The sequence below is a fragment of the Lonchura striata genome, chromosome 5, assembly GCF_050655825.1.
Source record: "Lonchura striata isolate lonStrDom1 chromosome 5, ASM5065582v1, whole genome shotgun sequence".
Lineage (NCBI taxonomy): Eukaryota > Metazoa > Chordata > Aves > Passeriformes > Estrildidae > Lonchura > Lonchura striata.
This window is the reverse complement of record NC_140707.1, coordinates 27721544-27743193: the sequence shown is the minus strand read 5'-3', so window position 1 is coordinate 27743193 and position 21650 is coordinate 27721544. Positions and strand designations below refer to the sequence as shown.

The following is a 21650-nucleotide window of genomic DNA, read 5'->3' as shown; positions in this document are numbered from 1 at the left end:
GTGTTTACTTTTAAACAGGTGTCTTGTATTGCTGCATACAATGGAAAACCTGGATTCCAAACACCAGAGTTAAACAAGAAGCTTTTTGGTTCCTTGTGGGTACCAGTGGCTATCACCAAAATGATCTGACCAAAAAGCACAAAGATCACACAATCCACAAATCCACTTGCCTTTTATATCTCACCAATGCATCTCTCTCAGATCTTTTGCTTCCAGTCTTTAGGATTTGACATTTTTCCTATTCAGAGCTGTCTGATCATGCTGGCCATGGCTCGGTGTCCTCTGCACACAGAGAGCCACACTGCAGTAAAGGCTTCTCTTTGTAGCTCCCAGCAATCACAGTTTGACAATCCCAGACACAAGTCCATGCCAGTAGCATTCTAATCTGCTTGAGAAGTTAGGAAACATTTTGTAGTTTCAAACTGGTTGCATCACATTTGAGTTGCTATTGCAGCCTGTAGCTTCGTGAGTGCTCATTTAGAGTCTGTTTTTGTGTTTAGTAACAGCAGCAAATACCTGGACTTGGTGTTCTTGGAAGTGCTCCTGACCCATATTGGCATTAATTAGAGTAATCTCACTTCTGAAAGTAGCTGTTTGATGGAAGAGGAAGTTGATTTTCAGCCAAAAAGTTGCAACTGTTGGCAGAAATATTGGTGTCAAAACATGCAGAAAAAAAGCACATGCTGCCCTCCAAGCTGAAAGGTTCTTGGCACTGCCACATCCTGAGGTGGTCAGAACAAGACCACCTTGGTGGTCAGAACAAGGGGGTTTTATTAACATTTCTGAAAAATCTGCTGGCTCCTGGATTTTCTGAGCATGGCTGACTCTCCAGTTCAAATTGTGACCCAGCTGAGAGACAAAAGGAAGAAGACCCACCTGAGAGATCACATATTCATTCAAAATGGGTGGATCACAAGATAAGTCAAATGGTTCTAAAGAGTTTAAGCCAGGTTTACCAGTTATCCCTGCCCATTCTGCCAGTATCCTTTGCTGTCCAAAGGAATGGCTGACTCCCTACATACTGTAGTTGTATTTCTTCAGTCTAGTGTTGTGTTGGGGAGACACGTTCCAATTCATGCCTCATGTTTTTGCACTGTAGAAGAAGGCAGCCACAAAAAAAGCAACTTAGCACTAAAAGTTTATCCAGATGTATTGAACTATTTGATTCATGTGAGATCCTATTTTGACACCTATGGTTAGATTTTTACTATGAAGTACAAGATCTCTTTCTCTGTAATAATATCTAATGCAGAAAACACAGATATCTCATTCTTAATTGAGATCACAGTGATATGATATTTATGATAGCCAGTGTTCCAGGAAGCTACGTAGAAATGCTTGCTGTACTAAGCTAAGTTTGAGATGGCCTTCCCAGAAGATTAAATCATCTTTTGAAGTGATTTATTCAGTGGAAAGGAGGAAGCAACATTTCACCAGCATGCATAGGTCATCTATCTCCTTAGGAACAGGCTGAAGAATTTGAAACCCATAACATAATATGTGAGCATCCATCTGGCAGGAAAGATCAAAATTGTATTATTAAGTGCCAATACACTTCTGACATTTTAATAGGCAGAAAAGATAGGAATAAAGCTGCAGAAGTCTCTAAGAGAATGGGTAGCATTTATTGTCATTTACTGGGGCTTTATGGGTGTGGGTCATCAGTTTCCCCTCTCAACACACACTTGTGCAAGCAGATCTGTGTAAAAGGACGAGCAGATACAAAAAATTCATGGGCTTAGACCTTTACCAGCCAATTTGCTAGAAGAACAGGGCTCCATAACAGAATCTGGCATCTCTTCATCCCACCACAATCCTTGTCTGCTCTTTCAGTGCCACCAGCTGTCCAAATGAATGTATGATTCCCTCCTCTCCATCATCATGTCTCCTTTTTTGAATGTTACATGGTGGTGCTGGATTGGCCAGAGCTTTTCATCAGTAACAGACACGTGTGGTTTCTGATTCCTTACTCATGCCTTAGCTCTGCAGGAGGCAGCAGCAAGGAAATGGGCCTCATCCCTTTGGAACTTTGCTGCCTGTATTCCCCATTCCCTAATTCATTATTCCTGAGCTACCTGTCTCAGTAATACTGTGAGGAGAGGCTGAACTGGACCTCATCTTCTCTGTGTGTTTATGAGAGTCAGAGAAAAAATGTGCAAGACAGAGAATGACCATCTGGATGCTAGACACAAATATTGGGCCACCCTCCTGCAGTGGAGAATGTGATGTTTTAGGGGAGTAAGAACAAGAATGGGTTACAGAGCATTTAAATGTCAGGTTGGTTGTTCAGGTCTGCCTAGAAGAGTAGCAATTGGAAGTTTCCACCTGCTGGTGGCATGGATACCTGTGCCAGTGCTGTGTGATAACTTGAGCAGTTCCTCAGTTCTGCAGTAGTTCTGCAGTTTGTTCCTGCAGATATCATTTTCAATTGGCATTTTTACTGGCAGAGTCTAAGGACTCTGGAAAGTAAATCACCTATTCCAGCTGCAGTTCAGGTTTCCTGCCAAGAAACTGGAGTTGTTCCCTGGACTTTCCATCAGTAGTTAGTGAGCTGAGTGAGGTATCTGCCTGATTTGGATTTGTACAGGCTAGGGCCTTTTCAGTCTTGAGGGAGACTCCTACATGGTATACAACTAAACAAAGAGGAATGGGCCATTTTATTATTCCGTCATCCCTTTCACTGCATATACTCTTGGAGTGAGTGCTGTATTTTAAGTCATTTGTTTCTGAAGGCAGAAGGTTCTCTGCCAGCAGAAACCAAGCAAACAGACTAAAAAAATTCCTTGTCTTAACAAAGAGGGCTAGAACTTTATAAAAGTAGCAAAATGGGTTTGAAAGGAAATGGATTGTCACCCCTTAAGGAGTGTTCCAGTGCTTTATGAGAAAAAAGTTGGATTTTTGTTACATGGTTCTCAGAAACCACAGCTGCTATCAAAACAGAGCAACCCGGGGATGAAAAAGACAAGGGCTAAAGAGTAAGGAATTAGTATAGGGGGAAAACTTCAGTAGCAGAGGCAGGCAAAAGACAATCAGGAAGGACGTGAAAGCAACAGGGAAAGAAGTAAGAGAAGTCAGATTGAGAAAAGGTACCTCTTCCCACTGGAGACCTATGTTTTCCCATTCATTTTCTCCCAAAGCTCAGGATATACATGCAGAAACCCAAAATATCTCAGGCTATACAGAAAGAAAAGATAGAGGATAATCCCACAGATGGCATATTTGTTTTGTGCAACTTTTGTGTTCAGCACCACAAGGATTAGTGCATTAACAGTACATAGACTTCAGAGAGATGGTTTCACAGGAGAAGGAAGTGCCTCAGGCTTTGCTTCTGTGAAGTCAATGGGAATGTTGCTATTTGCTGCAGTGAAAAGAGGGCCAAGTCCTTATCTGACTGTCTTTAAAATGTTACAAACAGCAGACTTTAACCAGTAACTGAAGCCTCCAGGCTTATCCTGAAGCTGCTTGTTCACCACCTCCTGTTATGTACTATGGAGGGCTGTGAGGGTCTTTGCAAGGTCAGAGCAGCGTCTTTGCATGGTGCATCCCTTCCTGGTGTCACTTGTGGTGCCTGGAGTGATTCCCCTTATTTTGTCCTTCCTCTCTTACCTGGGTGCTCCATTTTCACCTGGCTTCTCAAAGTGGTGACACCACTGGGGTTAGGTCAGTGTCAGACAGGCTTCCTAAGAACAGCAAATGAAATACTGAGGGCTGTGAGGGCTGGTGCAAACTGCCTGCCCAGCTTCCTTCTATGTTTTTGTGTCTATCTCTAGCCCTGTTTCTTCCTTTTAATGCTTGTATTCAAGTCCATTCACAGTTTTGACTTCTTTCATATTTGGCTGTGACAGTGCTGCACACAGGTGCCCCAAAACAGTTCCTTCTCCATAAATATATTTCTCTCAGCACCCCTTCAATACATGACCCTTTCATAAGCTTCAGTGCTTGTTTTCAAACCCATTCCCTTTCCTGTCTTGCAGCAAACAGCTCCTTGGTCTAACTCAAAACTGCACATATCCATCTCCTCCTAACAGACATAAACCTAATGCTCTGAGCCTTCCCTCCTGCCCCGGATCCTCCTCTCAGTTTCTCACCCTTTCTACCCTTTACACTTTCTTTGCTCTATGCTGATGAACATTTGCTCTCAAGGGGAAAGAAGACCTTAGTCTGTGCATGAAACGCCAGGGATGTTCTGAAGAATCACTGAGCCAAACCTTCATCCCTGTCCAGAGGAAATGGGATGTCATCTCACTTTCTGAAATAAGAAAGGCAGCCTTTTTGAGGCCCCCGATGGACTTACAGGTGTAAGAGCCTATGACACATCTTGCACTGAACATTAGGCATGGAAGATTGCTGAAAAAACCTATTCTAACCCATCATCGCCTGCATTTTCAAGTCTTGTTTTACTGGATTTATAACCGCAAAGGGAACTGAGAACTAACAGGAACAACACCCTGCGCCATTTTCATGCTTCCAGCATAGCTGACCCATTCTTGGGTATCTGCAGAGTAAAAGTGTGAGGACTCTTTGTCTATCCAAAGAGCAGTGTGAACACCAGCCCAGCATCAGATTTTCCTTGACTGCCAGGACAGGAGGGCATTATTACCTACTATTTAATTACAAGTACAAAAGGCAAAGGAAGGAAGGGGTTAGTGAAATGGCCTATTTTAGTTTTCAGTAGCTCTCTAAACATCCCTAAGGATTTTCTTACCTCCCATTAAAATTTTAACTAAAAAATGATGATTGTAAGGAATCTAGTAGTGATACAGGCAAAGAAAAGTAGACTGTTAAATACTTTTGCTGCAATAAATCTCCAGGCACTCAAAAGCCCGTAGGGCATGGGGAGGAGAAAAGGGTGGATGAAACATGGGCGGCGTATTTTAGAAGGATGACTAAAATTCCTGTATCAGGACTCAGCAAATACAAGATGTATAATTTCTAAAATGTTTTACTGCTCCATTCTTGCAAGTTGTACTTTTGTCACTGTTCCTGTCTATATGAAAACAAAAAACTTTCCCAATTCCTGCAGAGCCCTGCTTACTCTGCCCTTATCTTTCCCTCTAAGCTTGTTAAATAAACTGCTCAGCTGAATAACTAGAGCTATCCCCCTACTCTTTTCTCCCAACCCAGCAGTCTTTTCCTCTCCAGCATTTTTTTCAGTGCTCTTTTTCATTCTCTCTGCTGACTCCATTTGCTTATGAAGATGAGGGGTCCAAAGCCACCTGAGAACCAGATCTGCCCACATTCCTGCATTCAAGGCTGAGTGTTTGCTTTCTTTTTTCTCTTTTCATTGAAAAATGGTATCCACCTAAAAGAAGTAGAAGTCAGTCTGAGTAGATAAAACTGAGTCTGCACAATGTGTGTGCCCACAAACCTAAAACAGTTTTAGGGAGGTTTAGGGAAATCTCTGATGTAGAAGTCATATGTGGAACAGATATCTCCTTTCCCAAGCATTTGCATGGATGTGGAAGGGAGCAGGTGGAGCTCAGAGAGGCCTGAGCCCAAAGTGACTGAGTTCAGTGAAAGCCTTTCTCATCTTAGTTGGAAATTGAGATATGTGCTTTGCCTGGTTGAGTGTTTGTGCCTATCACTAAGGCTTCAGTCAGTTGGGTGAATGATGCCCTTCCAGAAACTCACAGCCTGTTGCTTTTAGCTCTAGTGTAACTGAATTACAGAAGCAGGGCAAGCAGAACATTAACCACAAAGCAGCAGGCACAGGAGGTCAAGGAATGAATTAGATTAATAGGATTCTTCACTGTATTTACCAGACATTTGATTTTTCTCAATGCCTGTTAACAAGCAGGCAAAAGCAGCCACTACCTGGTTAGCATAGGGCAGGCAAAAAGCAGTAACACAGTCAGTTTTGCAAAGCACAAATACTGTTTATTTCCTCTTTCTCTGTGTAAGACAATGATATCTGTCTCACATTTTTCATTAAAGAGCGAGAAAGTACTCAACAAGCTCTTCAGTTGAATTGCTGTGCACAGAAGGTACTTGCCTGCTGTAGTTACTGGGTTGCTGATGTTTGGAATCAAAGTAAAGTGCATAATGACCAAGCCACCAGTGTCCACCAGTCTCTGCTATGAGGAAGCCCTTTGCTCCTGACAGAATGTTCCCATCTTGGGGGTGGAAGTGTCCGCTCTTCACATCATTCTACCACACTGGAAGGTAGATACAAGGGGCCCATTTCCTTCCAGGAGCTGGAGATACAAATTATTTGAATTTTATAGGGTGGTAGAGCCAACAGTCCCAGTATTGAGAAAACCATCATGGGATTTTAATGATCATGAACAGGCATCGCCTCCAGGGTGTACATCCGATAAAAAACACCTTCAATATCCATGTTCAAGAAATTTAGTGTGACCCCTCCTATGTTTGATAAAGATTAATCCCCCAATCCAAGAAAATGAAAGGAGACTAGAAATTCCCAAACAAAGGCTACCTTTCCAGAAGTAGCTGGTCCCTTTCCCTCAGTAGCACCACAGAGCCTTTTCTCAAGTATAACCTTCTGCACACCCTCTAACACAGAAGCAGACTGAGAGCACATAACCGTGCTTCCTGGAGGTCCGTGTGGCACTAAAGGCTGTATACACATGTCCAGTGCCCAGTCCTTGTTAACACTGCAACCTGATCACAGCTGAAGGAGATGCCTGTTCCAGTAGCACACAGCTCGACCTCCCTCTGGCTCCTAACTGCACTGGGATGCATGCCAGTGCCGTGGGGGCTGTGTTGTGGAGAGGGCATAAATTGAGGACAATGAGGTAGTAGGTCTTGACCCTGCCAGAAACAGGAGGTGTATAACAGCCTGCATCCACATTCAGCATCTTCATTTCCAGGTACCTGTTTAGGGAGGATCTGAACGTGCTTAGAAGCCTGCAAGTGCAAACCACAGACCACGCATGCAGATGGCAACACTCATCTCTGCCCTAGCTCATTTTCCAAATGATGCTTCCCTGGGACCTCTCAGGTGCTTCAGGCTTAGTCATGACAGGGTGGCAAGGAGAAACTCAGAACAAAATAAAATGCAGGCAAGAAAAGCCTGATGCCTGGTGTAGATAGAGAGCTTCTCAAGGCTGCAAAGTAAAGGGCCAGTGGGCAGCCACATGGAAATACCAGGTGTTTGTAACAGTAGGAGCAAGATGGGATTTGCCTGTGTTCAGCGTTACAGTCACTGTCATTTCCATGTGGAATGGCCAAGTTAATCCTAGCAATGGACTGACCTATTTCAATCACATGGTACTGTGTCCTCCTGCCAGGTGAGACAGCAGTGCTTCCTCACTCAGGAAGAAAACTAGGAGCTTCCCCCTAGGTGCTTTATGCTCCCAGGTTTTTTATTTCTGTAGGTGTCCCATCCTAAACACTCTTCCTCTTCCTGCTCATTGTCTTCATCCCCCACACACCCCCACGCACGTGGCTCTGGATCTCCTCATCATGTTCTTCTCGTTAAAAACCCCATTGTTCATTTGTTTGTTTGTTCTCTCTCTTTCTCTTCTCTTTTTCTCTCTCTTTCCCTCTCGTTTTTTTTTTTTTTCCTTCTTTCTTTCTTTCTTTTTTTGTCTCCTCTGTTTTGTGTACCCAGGCAGCCCATTGAGTAACTTCTTTGACGTAATTAAACAACTTTTTTCAGACGAGAAGAACGGGCAGGTGAGCCATCCCCCCGGCACGCCAACCAAGCATAGCGCAAACAGCAAGCGGAGCGATTCCGGTTCTAATGACTATGGGTCTAGAGGAGACAATAAGTACCCTGCTGGCAAAGACAAGGCAAAGATGGTCTCATCAGTCGGCCTACAAGACCAACCTTAAATAAACACATAAAAAATTAAATAACTTAGAGAAAAAAAAAAAAGAAAACAGAACAAAACAAAAAGAAAAAAAGCAAGAAAGAATGAAAGAATATTCCTTAGCAAGCTAGCCTCTAAACTAGAAGGATGTATATACCTTGCCACAACAGTACAAAACTGTCTATAGACAAATTTTGTATGAAGGAATGACTGTATATATATACATATATATATTTATATATGATATATAATATATATCTCAGAAACAAACACAAAAACAAACGAATGAAAGAATGAAAAGAAAAGAAAGAAAAGAAAAGGTAGCACAGATGACAAACCCAGTTCACCAGATCTTGGGTTGTGGTTTTTTTCGATTGGTTTTTTTTTCCTCCCTTTTTTTGAATGTTTTGCTTTTTTTCTCCTTCCTGATTTTTTTGGTTTTTTCTTCTTTTTTTTTTTTATTTTTTTTTTGTTTGTTTTGATTTCTTTTGTTTTGTTTCTTGTTCTGTTCATGCTCTCTCTGTGTTTCTGACGACACCACTTGTTTCCGCTCTGCTACCAGGAATTATCCCGAAAAGTTAACATGTCAGCCACGGCTTCACCTTCTGTGCTCTGCGGACACTTGTTGACGGAAGGCAACCGATGTAGACTGTCCAAGGACCAGTCCTGTTTGAGGTTCCCAGCCTCCCCTCTCCCTTCAGGAAGTGGGCTTCTCCCCCACTTCTCCCCAGTCACCTCCCCAGTGCACGCCTGGTTTTTTTTTTCTCCCTTCTCTTTTTCTTTTTTGGTGCTCCACAAGAGAGATCTGCTCAGTTATGGGATTGCAGAGTCTGGGCTCAAAGGAGGTTGCAAATTGTTGGAGTGAATTATTTACCCTTGGCAACTTCTGTCCGCGCAGGTGAACGCAGCCCGGAGAGGGAGGGTGTGGGAAGGATTCGGGTGTAGCGGGAGCGCAGTGTTCCATGAATCCAGAGCGCGTTCTCATCAGAAACCAGCCAGGAGCAACTCAAAACTAAGCGTTGAACCAAGACAATATTGGGGAGCTTCATCACGGGATTTTCTTCTCTTTTATTTTTTTTTTCTCCCCACCACTTTTTCCTTTTCTTTTGCCCCCTTTTTTTATATATACATGTATATATGTGTGTATATTTATGTATAAATATACATACATACATATATATATACACACACACACAAACTAATTGGTTTTTTTATACTGTATCATTTTGCTTTTTAACCTGCTGGAAGGGGAAAGGAGTAAACATAGGAGGGAGAGGGGGTTCAATGAATAAACACATACAAACAAAACATTAAAACTTAGGGAAAAGGCAACTTCTGGTAGCAAAGAAGAGGGACAAGACTCTGTCAAGGACTGTCTCTCCCATCACCAGGCACAGTTGCCACTGCTGCTACTGCTGCTCCTCCTTCGACACCTTCCTCCCCATCTGTCAACTCCCTGCCACTGTGCCACCGCGCTGGGACCTTCTTCAACCAGCTGGATCCTCCACCACACCCTGCATTTAGAGGCAATTGTTGTGTTGCTAGTGCTGCATTGATATCAGTATTATTATTTCTTTAAGTTACCAGTCTCATTTGTTGGCTTGGGTGGTTTTTTCTTAAAAAAAAAAAGAAAAAAGAAAAAAAAAAGGAAAAAAAAAAAGAAGATGAAGAGGAGGAAGAAAAGAGACTTATATTGGGTTTTATTTCCACTGTGTGTATGTGTGTGTGTGTGCAAAATCACTGGCACTTGGTTCATCAGAGCAAGACAAGGTGGAGTCAAGGCAATGGGAGACTTAATCACAAAGCTACTGTAAACTTTAAAATGTACTGCAAGATATTTTTATAAAGTTTTTGTTTTGGTTTTAGTTTAGGTTTTTGGTTTTTTTTTTGAATGGGAGGAGGGTGGGGTTGGGTGGATGGGGACTTTTTTTTTGTGTTTCAGTTATTAGGTCTTGGTTATTTATATATACATATATATATTTAAAAAAATAAGCTGTTAGATATATCTTCTGTTTAATAACTGTGTAGAGGCAACATTGATTCTTATTTATTTTGTGGAGGAGGGGGAAAAAAGACACAGAAACCTTGTAAGTATTAATTTTGTGACTTTGAGAAAGAAGAATTGCCACCTTTTTTCTTCCTCCTCAAGAGTTATGTGACCAAGTGTAACTTATTCTGGCCCAAGCTCAAAGGTTAAACAAACAAAAAAATGTGGTTTTACACGTGGAAGACAAAACACAGTGAGAAGTATTTCTTGACTGAGATTTTAAGAATGTAGGCTTAGCATTAGTGTTCAGCTCTTTTATGACCTTCGATTGCTGCTCGTTGGGTTCCTATGGGTGTATGTTGTATCGCAAGATTTTTTTTTTGATGATAATGTTGGATGAGTTCTTTTTTGTTGTTGTTGTCGTTGTTGGTTTTTTTAATCATTTTTCCCCTTCTTGGACCAGTTTTACTTGTACATAGGTTTGAAGATTAAAAATAATTTTTAAAGACACAACTGGGGCAAAGACCTTTGACTTCTGCCCTGTTTCCCCATTCCCCCAAATGGGAGGGATTTATTTTAATTTTTTTGCTTTATTTATTTATTTATTTATTTTCCCTATTCTTAAACTTTTCTCTCTCGTATTGCTGTGTGCATGTCAGACACCAGGGGGTGATGGCTGGGGAGGGGGGGAGGCAAGGGTGCAGGAGAGGGGGGCAGTTTTAATTGCATGACATTGCTGTAAATTAGTCTCTTTTGCTTTCGTTGTCTTTCCTGCCTCTGCCCTCTCTCTACTTCTCCTCCGAGCTCCCCTCCCATCACCCCCGTCCTTCTTTTCCCTCTTTTCTCTTCCCTTGTGTATAGATTTTGATGCTTCTGTTACATTGTACCTCTACAAAAGGCTGGGATTTCAATACAAGATAATAATAATAATTTAAAAATACCTATATCAGCAAAACCCATGTGGTACAAGCAGGAAGGGGATTACTTACACAAGATATAAGAATAAATGAAAGCAATACCTCTTGTTATCCTTCCTATTTTGTACTTCGAAGACACACACTCGCGCACACACACATATACAGACACAAACTGACATTATTTAATGGTTTGAAATGGACAAAAAAATCTGATGTATCCCTTGTTAAATAACTGTGAGCAACTTTAGTTCAAAAACCAATAAATTCATTCAGTAAAGATACCAGCTGTTGAGTGTCCTGTTTATGTCCGTGAAAAACTCCTGGCTGGTGCTGGAGCCGCTGAGTTCCGTGGCGTGGCCTCCTGCGCTGCAGGAGCTGAAGATGGCAGCTGGAGGAAGGCAGCGTCCTCCTGGCCGTGGAACTAAAGCCAGGGCCTGAGGAGCAAGGACAGCTCAACCCTGTGGGCCTGGCTCTCTGCTCTAGCATGTTCCAAAAGCTTCATCCAAATTTCAGAGCAAGGTCTGGTCTGGATGGAAACCGCTGTACCAAAACCTGTGGCTGCTTGTGATCGTTCTCCTCTCTAACCTGAGCTCCTCGCGTTGCTTCTGGATTTAGCTGTAGGAAGGATTTCTGCACCTCTCTGCCTGAAACACTCAGTCACACACATTTGAAAAATCTGCTCAGGTACGTCCCAGGCACGTGTGGATCTGGGGTTTGTTGCTGGTTGGTTGGACAGCCCGTGTGGCTGCTGGCTTGTCACACCTCGCTCTCCGTGCCTTTTCTCTGGGTTTGTCGCTGCACCCAGCAGTTCCCTCCTGGGCTCTGCCCTGGCTGGCGCATCCCCAGGAAAATCAAGTGCTTCCCACAGGGCTGGGGAGCGTGGCTGGGATGGCTGGGGAGCCTCTGTCCTGCCAGGCAGCACCCAAGCAGCAGCCATACAAAATACAGTCTCATCTAGGAAAAAGCCAGATTGTTTACAGGGTCTTTGGGGAATTCACTAGTCTGATAAAACTGGAGGAGAGAAGGTGATGAAGATGAAAAGATGAGGAGAATCACAAGTGCTGCAGGATTTAGTCTCTGTAGCACTGGAAACCCAGAACTGGGAAGTAGCTGTACATCATTTGCATCTCTGTAAGTGAAAGGATGTGCTGGGATGCAGTGTAAGGGGAAATGGGATTTAACTGCACTGTGGCAGCAGATGTATGCTGCTTCTTTTTCTGTTTTGCTCTCTCTACTCTTTTCAGCAGTGTTCATGAACTTCTATTATCTGTTCATGTCTCCAGTACTATGCACAGTTAGCATCCCCAGTCCTGCTAATTATGGTCTTCAAAAGCTTTTAGAAGAAAATAATTTTGCAAAGTGGAGGACCTCACACTTAGGGCCAGCCCACATTTGTTCTGCCTGTTTGTTTGGCCATGTTCTAACACGGTCACTTGCTACACGGTGTCATATTACCATTTATAGTGCATAGGAGGGGCTGTGCTTCTCACGAAATTGAGTTGCTATTTAAACTGTTGTCCACAAAACACCCTTTTTATTGTATTACTTAAATCTGAAATCAAGTAGTAAATGTAGCTGGGGATTTTGGTCTGCCTCTCTACCTGAGGTAGTTGGATTGTCTCTGCTGCCAGGTGGGGGCTACTATCCTCATCCAAACCCCATCGCAGGTGATGGCTGATGAGATGCTGTGGGCTGTGCCACCTGCACTTCATTAGCAGGTTCTGAGCTCTGTAGCTCGTTGGTTCTCTTGGAGAGCTTAGCTCTTTGGACTCAGTAGCTAAAAAAACTTCCAGCGTTTGAAGTTCATCTATCTGATTTCTTCTGGGTGAAGCAACACAGCGTAGAACCTTCCAGGAGGAAATTGAAGACAAGGCAAGTGTGTAATACTGCAGTTGGCATTGTCTGTTTGACTGTTTTGTAAGTGGATGTTAGTTTAGATGAATGTCTACATGAAAAATGTGTTTGTGCTTAAGGTGAACAGGTTTAATTGAGCCAGTATCTGACACGTGCTATATGAAGCAATAGATGGTGTATATGCATCAAATGAGCAGCTGAGCCCATAGTCAGGAGGGTAAATCTCACTGCCACATGTCAGCCTGGGGGCTGAGAAAGAGGTAGGTTGTGTTGGGGAGCACTAATGCAAATTGTCCAAGCTTTGCAAACAATGCGTGACAATTTCCTCTGTAGTCAGGCTGGCTTTAATGGAAGTGATCGGATGCAAATGACTGAGCTTTAATGGCTCTCACTGGGCATAGGCAAAACAGCGATTGTGAGGACAATGAAAAAAGGTAGTGCTAATTCTGTGTCCTGTGTTACAAGGTATGCCTTCTTTCCTGGAGATTCAGACAGTGCGTTTAACCCATCGGGCTCGGAGGTTTTCTGAAACAGCGCAGCAGAGTGCCTACAGGGATTGTTCTGTAGGGAAGTCTGCAGGGCTGCTCCCCCTGCCTTGGCTTCATTTCAGCTGTGCACAGCCGATCGTGTGTGAGCTCCTCTGAGAAGGGCAGAGTGCTTTGGGGAGGAAGAGATTTAGCTCTGAGTTTCTCATTATAGAAAACAACAGGGAGGGAAGAGAGACACTTGTCTAAAAACTGGAAAGTATCTTAGTTCTTTGTTGTACCCCTTAATCTTCTTATTTTATTTAAAACCAACCACTTCAACAGCTGCAGCTCCTGCTTAATTTGGAGAACAAAACCGTAGTAGTTCAACTGCCTGGGGATACTCGAGGCCACGAGTGGAAGGGAAGCCCACATTGAGGGCAAGTCCTTTCTTCTTCTAAATGCACAAATTATTGTGGGGGTTATTTTTAGTGCTGTAATCTCACTGAGTGCTGCTGAGAGAAACTGTGCCAGGCAGGCTTTGAAGGGCTTGAGAAATGGGATTTCCTGTTCCACCGGCTCAGCGCTGACTCTTGCCATTGTCAGGAGCTATTATCGCCTTCTGGCAGCCAAAGGAGATAACGCAGCTTCAAGGTCAGGGAAGACACAAGCTTTCATCGACGGCGTTGGCAGAAGGAAGAGTTTGCTTGCGGCCAGGGTGGGTGTTTCTGGTGTAGCCAGCCACCTCTGCCCGGGCAGAGAGGTGCCCTGTGGATGACAAAGCGGCTGGCAGGGACTGCTGAGAGCAGGCTGCTCATCGCTCTGCCCCTCTGGGTTCTCAGGGCTCCACGCTGGGCACTGCGCAGCATCCGGGCAGTGTGTACCACAAACAGCTGCCTGGGAGAGGAGAGAAACTCATTTCTATGCTCCACAGCTTCTCGCTGACCTGCTCTTTGCTGAACACTTCCTGCAAAGTGTTCTCTCTTCTGTGGATGTTCCTGGGTCTGGAAGGTAGAACTGGCCCCACCCTGGGAATGGGACACATTTCTCCCCATGTTGTCCAGAAGAGAAGGAAAACAGGTTGGTCTAGTGAAGTAGCAAGTCTTGGTGTAGGAAGCACTTCTAGGTTCTAGAAGAACTGTGAGAAAAAGCAGCTGTGTTTACTGTAAGGCCTCATAGACTTTGAAAAGTATTCACATTGAGGCAGTGGCTTCAAATTGTGGTGTCTGTTCTGGATAGTTCCTCTGTGGGACATCCTTGTCCTCAAAGGAAAATCAGATTTCAGAGTGGCTGAAACAAAGCAGTCCCGACTCAGCTGGAGTCATCTGGAGTTAGATTCCAGGGGTATGTTGTTTGTAACAATTGCCTTGGTCAAGTCTAGTTATTTATGAGATGCACAGTTGGGGTAGTGATTTCTCTCCTGTCTGAAGCAAATGACTTCAACAGTCCTGATCTGGTTGACTGAATTGTGCTGCTCAAAATTAGGTGCAAGGATGTATCAGGGAATGTGTTGGAGCTACATTAGGGATGCTTTGGTGATATGTGAAAAGCCGTTTTGCAGCCTTGTAAAGGCTAACCTAGAAGAGAGACTAGGTGGAGGTAAAGAATAAAGTAGGTATTTATTAGAAGTCTCAATGGATACATCTTGGGCAGCACAAGAGCCCAGTCAGAGCTACACCCAAGATGAACCCAAAATAGTCACAAATGGACCACCAGTCATGGGGTCTCACACTTTTATAAGTTCTGTTTCATTAGCATATTGGAGTTAATTGTCCAATTACAGCTTTAGGTTATGCAGTCCCATCCTTCTTGTTTTTCTCTCTTAAATCCACTATTGTTTATGCTCTTGGGCCTGAGATTTGGATCATTTGTTCTTGGTCACCAGTTAGAGAAAGAATTGTTTTGTTTACCTACTCTGTGAAGAGAGCTCACCATCCCCTAATATGAAGCTCAGAAGTAAACACTAAAGCAGTACAGAATCTGAAAAATATAAAAGCTAAAACCTGAGGCATCATTTTGTAGGACTAGCTAACAGCTGTAATCCTGGCTGAGACCTCCCTTCACTTTATGGGAATGCTCATGAGCTCCAGTTCACATAGGGCTCCTGATCTGGTGCCTAAGTGCAGTGTAGGTTCTTATCTCTGCCCAAGAGCCTTCAGCTTTAGCCCCAGGTTGCACAATAAGAACAGAAATGGGTATGGAGTAGGTAGAGCTTTGTGTTTACAGAAGAGCTTAAAAAAAAAAAAAAAAAAAAGCCTTAGGACTAAACTCTGGTCCTGGCTATGTGCAGTTTTAATTAAGTTTGATGCACTAGCTTTAGCCTTTATCCTGTTGCTAGCCTGGGGGGGCTTGTTTTTGGTTAGTGACCTAAACAAGGGCCAGCTGCAGCCATTTACTTTAGGAAAACAAAAATAGTTCTAGAAGCTGTTCTGCCAGATATGTCTGTAAGTGTGTGGCCTGTGGGTTCATACAGAGGTGTGAACACAGATACAACCCTGATGTTCTGCTTCAGTGGAGTTGCACTGCACATTTGCTTTAGCAAAAGGCTTGAAAGAGGACTACAGCCTGACAGAATGTTAGGCAGAATGTGGAGAGCTGCTGCCAAAGGATCTCATTTGGGAAAGGGGGACAAAGAGCTTTTGGCACCCTAAGGTGTATTGCCCTGTAATGGGAAGGGCTCACCACTTGTTGAGCTGTGTCTGTAGCTGAGCTTGGTCTCTGGTTCATTGTCCCCAGGCTGTGTTAGGGTGCAGTTCCTGCTGTGTTTTCCTGCTCCATCCCTGGGGGAGGGACAGAGTCAGCCAGAACACACAGAGCAGCACTGGCCAGTGTAACACTGCTTCACCACAGCCCCCGAGGGTGAGTGGCAATGGGCACAACCAAGTGCTGTGGTGTCACTTGCAAGTACAAACTGTGTGTTTTGCGTGGATTTTGCACAAACATAAACTTCCCAGTCTGCCTGTTCTGCTGCTCTGCCTTCCACAAGAGAGAGGTGGAGAAACATTTTGTAGTATGCAAAAATCCTGTAGAGAGACAGAATTATGGTGTCACCCACTACCTGCTGTGTGAGGTGACGAGGCAGTTGTGCCACAGAGCTTTGGTGCTGGGCCTTGTACAATGCCCTGCTGATTTTCTGGCCTGGAGAACAATGTCTAGAACACAGGCCCTTCCTCAGAGAGGACAGGGCAGCAAAGACACTGCCTTTTTCTCTGTGCTTCCCAAGACTTTTACAAGCTGTATCGTGTGCCAGCTGTCAGTGGTGCTGTGCAGAGGCAGGAGAGGAGGAGAGAGAGGGGTGGATATGCCTCTCTCCAGCCTGTGTAGCCTCCGTGTAGCTTTGCAGAGACATGACAGCATTCACTTGGTATGACAGGGTCACAGCTGAACCTCCGAGTCTGCAGGAGGGGGAGCAGGCACAGCCCTATCCTGCTCGAAGGGAGAGGTTGAATAGAGCCCACTGCCACAACAGCCTGGGCAGATAATTTCTGTGGCTCATTACCAAGGTGTGTTTCAATAGCACACAAAACCCAAGAGTTTGTTCTGGTACCTGCAGCAAGGGATAAGCTTTCCCCATGCAGGTGTGACAGACAAGGAGAAGGAAAAGAGGTATCAGTTGTCCATGTCCTGCAGCTTCAGGAAGTGGGATGAAGAGCAGTTCAGTGATTCTCTCAAAGGAACTCAGTGGCTTGGGCTGAAATTTTAATCCAGATCTTTACCTGGCAACAGCACATTCCAGTGGCCAGCAAACCTCCTCAGGGGCCTGCCCCCAAAGACAGGATCTTTCATTTCTCAGCACATCACTTTACCTCTTTTCAGTTACAAAAGCTACATCTCTGTTTTGGCATTTCTTGCCTTTCTCGTGGGACAGCACCAAGATGCAGTGTGGTGTCTGTCAGCTGACAGACTGCAGAGGAGCTGTCCCAGCCTCGCAAGCAGCAAAACAAGTGCCCACCTTTTGGAAACCAGTCACACCTTTGTGATTTGTGGGTGATTCTGACCTCTCTGTCCCTTTGTCTATGGGGACTTTTATGAGTCTTTGTTCTGACAAGGGTTCTTTGCCATCAAGTAACATGGAAGCACAGGTGGCAATTTTTTCCCTACTTGGGAACTTAGGGGTTCATTTACAGGCTCTTTCTCCCATTCCAATAGTTGCTTGTTCCTGCAAAACTTGCGAAAACTTTCTAATTGAATCAAAACTCCTTCCTGTCTTCTAGGCTGGTTGAAATCAGGCAGCAGCTCAAAAATTTGGGGTAGGCAAGAAAAAGGGACAGGCAGATGGAGTTTTGCTTAAGCTTGATTTTTTGACCCTGGCTTTAAAAAGAACCCATGTTTTCAGCTCTTGGGCTAGAAGACTTTCACTGCAAAATAAAGCAGTGCTGTTATAAAGCACCTGAGCTCTTTATCTGAGAAGCACCTGGATCAGAAATGAATGTTAATCCAGTTATAACAGATAATTAAACAGTTCTAATGGGGGCTTTAATCTCTCTTCTCCAGATGTAGTTTTGCTTTTGGCCTTCATCAGGGAGATTATGATGGAACACAGAGAGCTTCTAATCCAATCAAAATTCCTTGATGGATTGGAGTATTTGTTGTGTTTTCACATTTCAGCAGTGGTTGCACCACAAGATTTATTTCATTTACAGGATTGTTATCTTGTTACTAAATTCAGTGTACTGGTTTGATGCAGGCAGAAGAAAGGTGGGAGGGCAGAATACAAATGTCCTGGATCTCTGCACTGCACAGAATTGCTTGGGACCAGGCTTTGGGATTCAGGGGACACCTTGCAGTCTTCTGGTGCCTCTGTGCTGACTTTGTGTGAGCTTGAACTGATCTGCCTTAAACCTTGAACTCCAGTAGTGGCTTTGTAGCTGAAATCTCCTGTGGAAGGAGCTTTACCTGTCCAACAGGGAACTGTGTGTCTGCTTTCATTTGCCCTACAGATTGTGTAGAGATTCTTCCCAAGTGTCTTGGCTTCAAATTGAAATTTCTGTTTGGCAGCAGGATGCTGACAAATGCTGGCTTGCAGTGCCTGCCCTTCCTGCTATCCACTTCCTAATGTCATCCTCTGGGAGTGAAATGAAGGACTCCACACACAAATCTTTTTGGGTCAATAAGTGCCAATTCAAGGGAAAAAAAAACCAAACACTTTTTTGCTCTTCTGCAGACCATATCACTGGTATAATAATGAATCACCAATGATGTTACTGCAGTCATGATGCATATCTTGTTTTAATATTTGCTCAGAACTATCCATCCTCACCTGCTGGGTCTGTGATGCTCACATCACCTGCTCTGTAGATTTTCATGTCACAGCACCTGCTCTGTAGATTTTGTTTAAGCCAATTTAAATCCGTTTTAAACCAGTAAGATTATTCAAATATGTGTATTATTATTTGTGCTCTCTCAAAAATGTTCTTAAAGTAGCTGAAGTTTTCAAGTTTTCACAGTCCTGCTGTAGTGAGTACAGCCACTCTTCAGCCACAATTTGTCTTCTGCTTCTTGTATTTACTCCTGCTAAAACAGGTTTTATAGACACAAGGATTCAAATTAACCTTCCTAAATTACTGGGTGTCAGTAAACCTGGCTGAAAAGTACGAAATTCTTTCTGTTAAAGGTTTTACATAGATTTCAGGTAAATATATTGGATTGCCCAATGTCACTTTCCTGTTCTGGATTATCTTTTTAAATAGAGCAAAGCACAGGGCTGTCCTTATGAATAAAAGTAAATTGTTTAGTGGGATTAATTCTGTATTTAGAGCTATTTCATTGTCTACCAGTGACATGAGAGAGGCAGTTCTTCTACCTAAGTTTTAATGCTAAGGAACAGAAAGAATATTCCTTGAAATTATTTTGAGAATTAATCCTATGGAAATCAGGTTTTGTGTTTGATACTTTGTGAAGTGCAATTAAGAGGGGGGAAACAAGTAATTTAGGAGATTTCATCTACTTGGAATTAGGGCTGTCAAGTAAAGACCTTTCCTAAAGGAATTCAGTTCACACACAAAGGATCAGAACAGAGCTCTGTAACCACAGTGTGTCTTTGCAGGCTTGGATGAGTCCATGCTGCTGGAGAGCTGTGCAGCCTTTCTTCTCTTTCCCAGACTGGAAATCCACCTCCAACTCCTGCACTGGCATTAAAGCCCTTCAGGGGGAACCCTGGGCTACTCCATTGGTTCAGAGTGGGAATTCAATTAGTGGCTGGTGCCCAGGACCAGTTTGTTTTCCCTGTTTAGCTTTCCTTTCCAGGTCCTTGAGGGCAGTACTTGCTTCAGGGCAAGTGTCTTCTAAGCCTCACCGATGTCAGGTTGAAGCAGTGGTTTCACAGGAGCTGAAATCCTCTGTGAGGTGCCATTTGCCCTTTCTGTGTCTGAGCTGAAGTTGCAGAGGGTTGCTCTCCACTGAGCACAAAGCCTGTCTAGCCCAGGCTCTTTCTACTCTTCCTTTTCAATTATCCCACAGACCCATTAAAAGGAGAAGGAGGTGGTTTATGTGAAGGACCCTGTACCACTTTGTGAGAGAATGTGAACTACCTGCACTGGTGGTGTGTGGGAAAGTGCCAGAGCATTTTAATATCTTCTCTTTAGAAATAATGAAAATAATTAGCAGATGACAATATAAAAAGTTTAGCTAATGTTTTTTGTTGTTGTTGTTTTTTTGTTTGTTTGTTTGTTTGGGTTTTTTTTGGTTTTTTGTTGTTTTTTTTTTTTTTGGCTAGACAAAGCTCTCTGAGTGTTTTTTCTCATTGAGTGCTTGGCAAAAACAATTTCTGTTTTCTCCGAATCACATGCTAACCTAGCTTTGAAAAGTCTTATTGTTCATGTCAGCTGTCACAACCAGAACAGTTCTGCCCATGAAAAGAACAGAGACCCCATTAGGACACTGAGGGTTTTCTGCCAGCTGTTTGGTGTTTTTCTCATGTTGTATAATTTCATTTGGAAAAGATTTCGCTGTGCTGCATGCAGCTTATTGTGTTCAGATACCAGATCTGTCTTGAAATCTTTCAGGTACTGGGTTCATATTCAGGCACTGGTACTGGAAAACAGCAGCATAGATAACTCAGCCACACTGAACCCTGTGCTGTGACTACTGACAGCCACTGGGCAATAGAATTACATTTAAACTGCCTGGTGCTGCCATTTGTGCTACAGGCACAAACATTGCCTTAATAGGTTTGAATAGGTTTAATAGGTTTGAATAGAACAAACCAACAACATACTCCTCTGTCTGCAGTTTAGATAATGGAAGAGTATTTCTGAATTTGGGTTCTTTCTGACAGCTGAAATGATGAGCTAAGGATTGGCTGGGACAAGTTCCACGATGGATGTGAGCAAAGGCTCACTGGGTGAAGCGTGCCTTTGATGAGATCAGCAGGCTTCATAAAGCTGGCTTGTTCTTTTATGGGATGGCTTGTTTCTGTGGCAGTCCTGCAGTCTCCTGCTGATGTGCAGGAGCTCATTGCTACCTGGCAGCATCCATCTTTAGCCCCTGATCACTTCCAGGAGCATCCTGGCATGCACATTTTGCCAGAACTGGTGGTACCTGAGCGCCACCTCTCTCCTTCCTCCGATCATCTCGGCAGCAAAGTGTTCTTTTCTGGCTGAGTTTTTAATGCTCTTAGTTAAGAAAGAGGTTGTTACATGTGAAATGAGCGTGCTCTGTGGGATCTGAGACTTGTAATTTTCTGCAATTCCCAAGCAAGGAAGAAGGGCATAGCTCTGCTTTTGCTGGGTTGAAATAGAAGATGCCTGACTCAATTTCCAGCTCGCCACTTCAGGACCTTTCTTAGTGCTGGGGTGAAGCTGCCCCTCTGATCTCTACACAGCTTCATTCCCCTGAGGTTAAAGCTGCACACGGCTGTTTGTGCAAGAGATGTGGTGCCACTGTTCCTGTGTCCCTTCCCTGAATGGCCAGAGCTAGCACTTGTGACAGACACAAGCTGCTGACTTTGGTCCTTGCCTACCTTGAATACCTGATGGTGTTCACTCCAGATGGCGTGGATAAAGAAATTATCTTCCTTCTGTTTTTATTTATAGGCGCTGAGGCTTGGATTTCCTACAGATGCTGCAGCCTCAAAGACTCAGGGATAATGACAAAACAGGGGAGTTTCAACTTGATACCCTGAAAAATTCACCCTATAAATTTATATATCCTATAAACTTATGCAAAACTCAGCTCTCCAGCACATTACTTGTGTTTGCAGAGCACCAAATGCCACGAACAGATACCCCAAAACACACACAGGACATTTGCTGGGTTTAAGTGAAAGATTTCAGCCCTGTGACAGCCTTTTCTTTGCTGTGGTTTTAGGCCTGGGAGATTTTGCACTGGCAGGTGTAAAGCCAAGTTTGACAAGGCAAGGCCTGCCAAAGGCATGTATGACAGGGTGAGAGTGTGTGTGCCTAGATGGTTTTCAAAAAGGTGTTTTTCTAGTATTGTTTGGTTGCTTTTCTGTGGTATTTTATTTATTTAGCAACACTCAAACCATCGTATGGTCTGTCATGATCTGTGGGGATAGGGTGGCACTGAATGTAGGGTAACTAAGTTGTCTGTGTTGTTCTGACAGCACTTTACAAAGCATATATAAAGCAACAATATAATTTCATCAGTGTTAGAAGGCCTAAGCCTGTTATAGTCCCAGATGAATTCAGGCTCA

General features: G+C 43.6%; 1 protein-coding gene across 16 annotated transcripts in view; it reads left to right on the top strand.

Annotated features, from left to right (window-relative positions):
- The window catches only part of BRSK2 (BR serine/threonine kinase 2), a 301198-nt gene extending 290238 nt beyond the window's left edge, over positions 1–10960 (top strand). For 7 of the 16 annotated variants that reach the window (XM_085580149.1, XM_077784249.2, XM_085580150.1 and 4 more), the window contains one exon: positions 7622–8352. In XM_085580149.1, the coding sequence (XP_085436275.1) occupies positions 7622–7797 (176 nt within the window). In that variant the 3' untranslated portion in view covers positions 7798–8352. Of the gene's footprint in view, positions 1–7573 lie in introns of all 16 variants that reach the window. The other 9 variants (XM_077784246.2, XM_085580151.1, XM_021526705.3 and 6 more) reach the window with 3 other exon arrangements.
- Positions 10961–21650: the final 10690 nt, after the last annotated feature.